This window comes from Elaeis guineensis, chromosome 3 (genome assembly GCF_000442705.2).
Source record: "Elaeis guineensis isolate ETL-2024a chromosome 3, EG11, whole genome shotgun sequence".
NCBI lineage: Eukaryota > Viridiplantae > Streptophyta > Magnoliopsida > Arecales > Arecaceae > Elaeis > Elaeis guineensis.
The window spans coordinates 125,157,552-125,166,345 of NC_025995.2; the positions used below are offsets into that span (position 1 = coordinate 125,157,552).

Sequence of the window (8,794 nt, forward strand, 5' to 3'; positions counted from 1 at the left end):
TGCATTATTTAATATAATTTACAAAACTTAATTTTGTTCTATATAAGAGGAGGCCACCTAAATATGCTTTTTTTTTTTTTTTGATAAGAGAATATGCTTTCCATTAGCATTTGCAAGATACATTTCGAATTTGTTATTTAAGGGGCAAAATAGTGTTATTTATACATAAAATATCCACATTGCGTTTTCTTGCTATCATATGCTGTTATATGCCATTATAAATAATAATAAAGACTTTTTTTTGACAAAAAGTAACACCATTATAAGATAGCAATGATACGGGGCAATCGAACTGCTGAAAAACTCAAGCATTTCAAGACCATAATAGTCTTTCAATAACTATTTGAAAACAACGGTGAGAGCAGAACAAAGTCATAGTAGAACATCCCCATTGTAAGTGCTCCAAGAACCTATTTCCCCTTCTCAAAAAAAAAAAAGGAAAAAAAAAGAACTTATTTCGCCTAGATGCAAGGGCTGAGGAGAGGCTTGCCAACTACCGGTTGGCGTCATTAATGATGTTACTAGGATATATTCTAAGTAAAGTTCACATCATTAATGATGCAAATGGTAGTCATGAGAGAAGGTACGCAATCCAATGGCTGTCCTGAATCACGCCTTTATCCTGTGTGAGGTATTTGAGAGAGGTACAGTACTCCTGAGAAGAGCATCAGATTATGCGCTCTCGCTCACGTGAGACATGAATCTTGATACTGTTGTACCCAACCACTCTTTAATATGTGTATATTTTCCACGCCAATAATATTGGAAAGGAGAAAGAGGCTATAAAAGTTCCCTCAAGGAAAAAAAATTAAAAAGAACAAAAAAAGGTGGGTGTCTGAATCTAATATGGTGATTGTGGTTTTGGTAAAGCTGTCCGTATCCGTGGACTAAAGTGGAAATGCAAGGTATAGATTATGTGTTACTTTCCCTGGTCTACAAGTAGTGCTTACGAGTAATATATAAAAGCATCACCATATAACAAAGATTTTTAATAAAAGGGTGCCATTAATTTGTACTACCAAAAAGAATTAGCAGTGTCGACTGTAGCTCACAAAGGACTAATTGGTCATTAGCTTTGCGATAGGAACTGATCATATAGGTATATGCCACCTTTCAAGACTTAAAGACAACATTCTTCCTCACTTTCATTATCTTTCACCATATTCCTTTGTCCTATATGAGACAGGAAGAGGGAGGTAGAGTGAAGGATAGGGAGAGATGTTTCCTTCCACAACCAGTGCAGTGCTGAACCAAGGGTTGGTGGCGAGTCAAGAGACCATGGTGACTTCCCACATGAGCTTCACCCCCCAAACCTCACCTCTTCCTCATCTGGCCTTCTCTCCATATGGCCTTCAGCACTCTCTGGGAGGGGATGCTCCCTCTAATCCAAGGGAAAGCCTCCCATCCTTGCCTCTAAGGCTCAGAGTTGGTGGCTCACCCCAAATTGGAGCTTCTGCAGTGCAAAGGCCAAGCAGCAACATTCTTTGGTAAGATCACATAAAACATCCTTTATATTTAATTCAAGTGAAGCACAAAATCCATTACTTCGCTCCAAACGATCTAATTAATCTACTTTGATATCTAGAATGCAACATATTTGCTTCTCTTCCATCGCTTTTTATCTGATCTGTATTTACGGTTCGAGAGAAAATTATGTGACCCTATAACTGGGGTTTTTTGTGGTACCTAGGCCATGGAATGAAGAGTGGTCATTGAACAACAAGAGATCCTCAGTTGGAGAGGCTCATCATAACAACAACAGGAACAACAGCAGCACTAGCAATATTGGTTCTAGTAGTAGTATCAACTGTCTATCAGTCAGCGCTTTAAGGATGAAGAAGATGAAGGCAAGAAGGAAGGTAAGGGAGCCAAGGTTTTGTTTTAAGACCATGAGTGAAGTGGATGTGTTGGATGATGGCTACAAGTGGAGGAAGTACGGCCAGAAGGTTGTGAAGAATACACAGCACCCAAGGTATGCAATCTTCAAACAATCACCTACTTTTCTATGGTTTTCTGCATGCAGGGATTTAGGGTTAGGGTTTCGAAAAAAAAGGAAACTTCTCCATCAGTTTTAGCCTCTTATATATTCTCAGTCATAACATATGATATAAGAGTCTTCTCTGTGGTTTGGTGGGACTTGGATTTTCCTTATTCTATTTTTTTTAATGCAGGCGTAGTGTTTTTAGGATGCGAGGTTGGACACTTAAAATTCTGATAATCTAATTAATTAAATATATTTTTCACCCCAAAAATTCTAAAGACATTAATTTAAAAAAAATCAAAAAGTTATATGGCGGATCTAAGGTGCAAAGTATAGATAATTATCAAGTAGAATATAGGTGAGGTGAAAGTCTAATGAGAAGCTCTTTTTTGAGAAAGATGTGAATCTTTAATGTCATATCAATTTCAAACTTCTTTCGTACTTAAACATTTGTTATCGTCTACTTCTATAAAAGCAACCAAAACAAAGAAACATATCCCACCGTGGAAAGAAACGAGGAAAACAAACACAGCTTAAAAGACTATCAAATTGGTGAATCCTGAACACTCAAGACCTACAAAAAAAAAAAAAGAAAGTAATTTCTTCAATTAAAAACTCAGGACGCTGGATTAATCCAAATGGTTTGAAAAATTTAAGTTATAATTGTTTTTGTAATGCAATCAACCTTTTAATGGGACAAAATACCTATCAAAACAGTTTAGTTAGATGTATGGATCAGTAATAAAAGAGTAGAAATGATTTTTGTTCTCAACTTCTTTTTTGTTATCTATGAAGTTTAGCACTATTAAACGAGAAAATAATTGAGTTTCATCAATGATATACAGCTTTGAGAGAATGCTAATGAATGCCCATTCACTATCCACGCGAAGGAACATAACTGATGTAAAAATCTAAGATCGATGGATGGATAAGTAGAAAAGATTGATCTCATGATCTAAATGAGTTTATTAGAGTGGCTTGGAGGTAGACTTGTGATTGGAGAAGATAAAGATAGGTGCTTGAAAAAATTCATCGAAAAGTTAAATAGAGGAGGATAGACTCACAGACCTAATGATCCTTGGATGAAGGTAGGATGAAGCTAGACTGCTTAATTTGCTTATACAAACATTTGATGGAAATGATAGAAGATTTTTTTTTCTGATGATTTTTTTAATATTTATTTTTTCATGATAGGGAGGCAATATGCCACCGGCCGGCTAGTAGAATCTAATTGGCAGTTACTCAGACGTATGAGTATAATCATACATCATGTGACCCAAATTCCCGTCCAGATTCCATTTCTTTGTCATTGATATTAAGACTTCTATTTTTGTTTCTTATGGAGAAAAAATCCAAGAAATTTTTATATGTTGCAGATGCTATGCGGATCCGTTTTTACAATGTATAAAAGAATTATGGAGTGCTGGTTCGAGTAGTATGGTAAACTACAGCCCAACTTTAGAATAGCATTAAGATGGGTTCAACTAGTTTTGCTAAACGTTAATATATATAATAATGGTTTCCTATCACTATCTTGCATCAATTTTAGGTCGGATGGGACTTCAAACATCGGAAGTAGACAAGTTTTAATGGCCGAAACGATGCACTACATTTTTTTCCTGTAGCAAAATAACATGAATACCTAGTTTGTTTTTTTTTCTTCTTTTTCTAAAGAACCTTGAGAATTGAAGGAGGCATCACCATAGTGGAAAATAATACTTCCAGTTAGGTGTGTTCCACATCCTTGCCATATCATTTTCATGTATTTTATCTCATGAAGGGTATATTTTCTGTGATTCCATCTAGTCTAAGTGAAAAGGTGGAATCTGTTCATTGCAACACACACACACACAAAAAAAAAAAGAGCAAAATCTACATAGACAAAAGCAAGGCCAACATGTACACCTCTTTCATATGAATTTAGCAACCTTCCCAGCTTATTAATTTATTTTGTTTAATGAAACTCAGAATATTATGAGTGATTTTGCGCATCACCAAGGACTGGATAAGAATGAATATTTTTCCAACTTATACACAGATGACTCCTTAGGTGATTTTCTCCATTTGTGCTGTTTTCACTCAAATTTGAAAATGGGGGAGCATATTTTGAGTGCAGCCGTGGTTCGATGTATAAGTTTCCTTTCAGAATCAGCCCCATTTTTTTATTTATTAATAAGAAACCACCTCCCTTTATTTTAATCATAATGTTATTTCCATTCTCTGATATACTTATAAATTTTGTACAAAAAAAACTTAGGAATTCTCTATTCAAAATTTCCATATGCCATATGTGCTTAACAACTTTAGTTGAAGGAGTTCCAGCTTTTAATAATGAGCAATAAACTTAGGACGAAAAGAGTGACATTACAGATATTATTTTCTTGTTTTGGCATTATTATCGTACACAGCACTATTCTTTTGATTGTAATGGTACGTTAAAAAACCGATTTTGGTATTTTGAAGTGTGCAAAGAAGAGGATGAAAAATTCCAGGTAAATACTCCTGACGAAGAATGATATGGCAAAGTGTTATTTTAAGAAAGCAAAATCAATAGGTAATGGAGTTCTTATGCTTGAAAATGAAACGAAAAAAAAAAGGTAATGAACTTTTTTCAATCATTATATTGCAAAAATTCAATCATAATGATATTTGATACCAATAAATTAATTATGTGAGGCATTATTTGCTTTTTGAGAGAAAATGGGAAGTTAGGCAAACTTGTTAATTATTCATCAAATTTCTACGTAAATAACTGAATAAAAACCATATAGCATTGTATTATATAATTTCGTATTTGTGTTGCATATCCAGTGATTGCGCACCCAAGCTGGCTGCTAACTACTTGGCTGCATTCCTTGTTGATTGCTATCTTGGACAGTAGAAAGTACTGTGTCCTACTTTATCATGTGATCAAGTAGTGATGACAATGGATGGTGCCACATGTTACTTCAAAAACATGATCTATATAAAATATAAAAATGACAGAATCAGAAATTATTCTTTCTTAATTCGTTTATCATTTTTTTATATTGCTGATAATGCGTTCTTATTATCCTTAAAATATGTTTATTTTCACACTTTCTCGTACACGGACGTTAACCTCCTCATGTGATCTCTCTCTCCCTCCTTCCTCCTTTTTTAAATGAAAAATGGGACCCCTTTCATGCACCCAAGCATATCAGACTCCATCTCTTTCTTTAATTTGACTCCGGACCTTTTGGTTTGACTCCAACATAGACTGGACTTTATTACTTTCTCTTTATTTTTCTTTCCTTCCTGCATGGTATCTAGTATTTAGAGTGAGAAGCTGGTCTGGAGAAGCTCTATCACAATTGCAACAATCATCATATGCCGGGGAAAAAAAAAAGATTATATTAGACAAATACGCTACCAGTAAAAACTAGGGGATCAGGATTCCGTTTGCTAGGTATATGATGGTTTTCGTAGATTATATAATGATTACAATATTCTTTTTGAGGAAAATGATCAGAATATGATATTAGCTTTTTGGCTGGCCCCAGCTTTTTAGAAAGCAGATTTCACCGGATTAGATGGCCAGGGTTTTACATGCCAGCCAACAATTGGCAAACCAATTAGCAAAGTTTATTGTCCGCTTATGCACCTCTTGCCCCATCCATCACTGCTCTCTCTCTCTCTTTGACCCAAGGAGGTATCAAGTCCTCTTGGATCATGTGATCCAGTAATGATGATGAACAATAGTGCAACTTGTTACCCCACATAGAGAGGGACATAGTTCCAGCAGCCAGTCCTATCTGATAACCACTGCTAGTTCATGATTCCACTGAGCCAGTCCTCCCTGGCTCTGGCTCACCACTAGACATGAAAAGAAACCCACAGCATTGCAATCATTCCTCCCAACTTTATGGCCCGACCACTGTTGTTTTTGAAACCAATGGGATCCCATAGGTTGGCTATGAATTTGATGGCTTGGCTCTCGATGCTTTCACGAATCTTACTGTTGACGAGGACCGGGGGAGGATGATGAAAAGCAATGCCCAGGGCCCGAAGCCATATTCCATGCAATAATTACCATATTTTTCATGATGGAAGGCTCCGGTAAAAGGAGGCTAAGTCATGATGAGTTCCTTCATGTGTAGGAGCTACTACCGATGCACTCAGGACAACTGCCGAGTTAAGAAGCGGGTCGAGCGTTTGGCTGAGGATCCAAGGATGGTGATCACGACGTATGAGGGCAGGCATGCACATTCTCCATCGCACGATGAAGATGATCAGAACCGAGCTGCGTCTCAGATCAACTTCTTCTGGTAGTTGGTATAAGTTCTCTCACATTCTGTACGTGCGTCATGTATTATTTGTGGTAGTCCCATGTAAGTGATCAGAATAAAAAGGCCTTTGGCTGGGTCCCCTTAGTCTTTCTGGAGTTGTGTAAGTGAACGAACTATATCTGCATCAATTTCCGATGTGAAATGGGAGAAGAAATAGTTGTTAATGCATGGAAGGCTGCCAAAATATTGTAAGAGTCCTTTAGGTAATGTTCACTTTTATATATAGGTGTGACAAGGTTGTTCCTGTAGGGCAGCATGAGCTTAATTTGCTAGCTTTTCTTTTTCCCCCCATCAGTGTGCAGATTTCCTTGGTTTTGTGCTTTTGTTTCGTAGAATTTATGACGATTTTTTTTTTTTTTGAATTCTTTATCATTTCCCTTAATTCACTGACAGTCTTAATGTGACTCGGAGCAGACCTTGCAATAAAAGAAATATTTACTTGCTGAGGAGTAGTAGATGGAAGCCTGAAATGTTTCTGCTTTGGCTCCTGGCCGCTGAATCTAGGTCCAACTCTATAAAGGTCTAGTACCCCAGCAGCGCGCGCGGTAAGGCCTAAAGGAGAAACCGGGAACTTTTTCTTTTGCCCTTTGCCTTTCTTTCTTTGAGAAAGGACCTTTATAATTTGTATAAGAATATGGGAAAGGCCCATCCAAAGTTCATTGCAATAATGTCATGTCGTAGAGGCATGACTTCCGTCCAGGTCAAGGACTGGAGGAAGAAATTCCTATTCTCTCTCCGACATATTAAGGATAGACTTTGCATGTGAAACTTGATTTGTTTATTCATTTGTTCATAATTTAGTTGTATATATATATATCATTCTGAAAGAATGTTGGACATAGAAATATATACATGCATAGTTGCCTATTGCCTAACCAAACTTTATAAGATAATTAATAAAGGGTACCGCAGGAGCAACACAAACAACTCTAACTCCAAATATCCAGTAGTTCAATGGCCATTGCACTCATTCTAACAATCTTACGCACCATGCACACCAGTCTCACCAGAGTGCATCATTTTTTGGCACAACCAAACTTACACCTTGCTCAGGCCTCTGCCTTCTTCTTATTTGTTAGCGTCGGGGCGGCCCCACCTCTCCATGTCATTAAGGTCAGCTTTGCTGGTCAGTCAAGGAGCACCGTCACTGGTGCTGGGTTTATCCTGAAAGACAGCAATGGAAGATTATGACGTGCCAGGGCTCTCATCATACTTCTTTATTGCTCTGTTGCTGAGGCAGAACCTTTTCAGGTTTATATGCTACATTCTGCACCCATCAGGCCTCTCAAATTTGACCGGAAGGAGGTTCAACAACAATCATTTCTCTGGATTGACAAGATGCCATTCAGCAGGCTCTCCTCCAATCACCTTCTATCCGATTTAGTCCATCCAAAAGAGGTTAATTTCAGTCGATCCAAGTTTAGTGCGTATGAGAAGATTTACTCTATTTGTACCTAATTATTGTTATGGATTTCATCAATGTGGCTGCACAATATCGGTTCTAGTTAGGTCCAATTTTACTAGACCAAAGCAAGTAGGCTTTGTTGTAGCTTTGGGTTTTCATACCGGGAAAAACTGGACTAGGTTTGAAGTCTAAAAAGATCTGGCGTGCCAATGTTGGGCTCACTTGGGCTGGGCTAAATGTAAAACTCGCTCCAATTAACCAAAGGGAATGTATGATGCCAACCACCAGAGGCCGGCCCAACTCACCTTCAACCTGCTCCCCCATCACAATTCAGAAATCACCAGCACTAATGCACCAGGTCCCATTAGAACAAGCCCAAACCTGGGCCATTTTACCTCTCTTCCGGTCATCAGCTCCACCAAAATATCTAGTTCGGTATCAGTCATGTTCGACTTTGAGCTGCAACCCATCCGTTTGGTACTTTGGGTGTCCATTTTGGACCGGGCATGCCTAATTCTGTTTCAGCCATTCTAAAGCGAGGTAGAGAAGGCCATGTGCAAATAGGAAACGTGGTGAAGGTGCGCATATTAGACTGCCATCCGCACATGCTATAAAGACTGTGGACTTAAGAGGCCTTTCTTCTGTGCCATGAATGCGGCACAATCTGTGACACCCATCGTAAAAGGTCGTGCCAGCAGGAGAAATTTGGCGTATGCATCAAAACTTCCTGCAGATATTTGTGTGAATTCCCGGTTATTGTGTGGGCAATTGTATCTTTCTCCTCCTAACATCAGGCACTATTTGGAAGCTAAAGAGATACAAACTTCGCGAGCACGGTTCTCATCATCACCATTTGTGGGAAAAAAGCGAAAAAAGTGCTTGAGCTGTAATTGACGGGGGATGGGGATTGCAAATTTGAGCAACAGTGTAGCCATGTGGCACATGAATGATGCATTGAGAAGTGATGGCTCCTGTGCTTTGTAATGTCTGTCATCTATGCATACCTGTTTAGGAACTTGGGACAAGCTTCCTTTTCTTGTGGATGGGGTGTCTCACCTCCGATCATTGTAGATTTTGTGAGTTCTATCTTTCATATATGAC

General features: G+C 38.1%; 1 protein-coding gene across 1 annotated transcript; it reads left to right on the forward strand.

Moving 5' to 3' along the window:
- Nucleotides 1–1,147: 1,147 nt before the first annotated feature.
- On the forward strand, nt 1,148–6,456 carry LOC105040295 (probable WRKY transcription factor 56). The gene is made up of 3 exons (XM_010916765.4): nt 1,148–1,487; nt 1,691–1,972; nt 6,100–6,456. The coding sequence occupies exons 1-3, from the start codon at nt 1,219–1,221 to the stop codon at nt 6,269–6,271; spliced, it is 723 nt and encodes a 240-aa protein (XP_010915067.1). The 5' UTR covers nt 1,148–1,218; the 3' UTR covers nt 6,272–6,456.
- Nucleotides 6,457–8,794: the final 2,338 nt, after the last annotated feature.

Excerpts from the sequence above, each read along its gene's own strand:
- LOC105040295 (XM_010916765.4), top strand. The coding sequence starts at position 1,219 with ATGTTTCCTTCCACAACCAGTGCAGTGCTGAACCAAGGGTTGGTGGCG. Across the intron at positions 1,488-1,690 it reads CCAAGCAGCAACATTCTTTG|GCCATGGAATGAAGAGTGGT; the intron begins GTAAGATCACAT and ends TGTGGTACCTAG. Across the intron at positions 1,973-6,099 it reads AAGAATACACAGCACCCAAG|GAGCTACTACCGATGCACTC; the intron begins GTATGCAATCTT and ends CTTCATGTGTAG.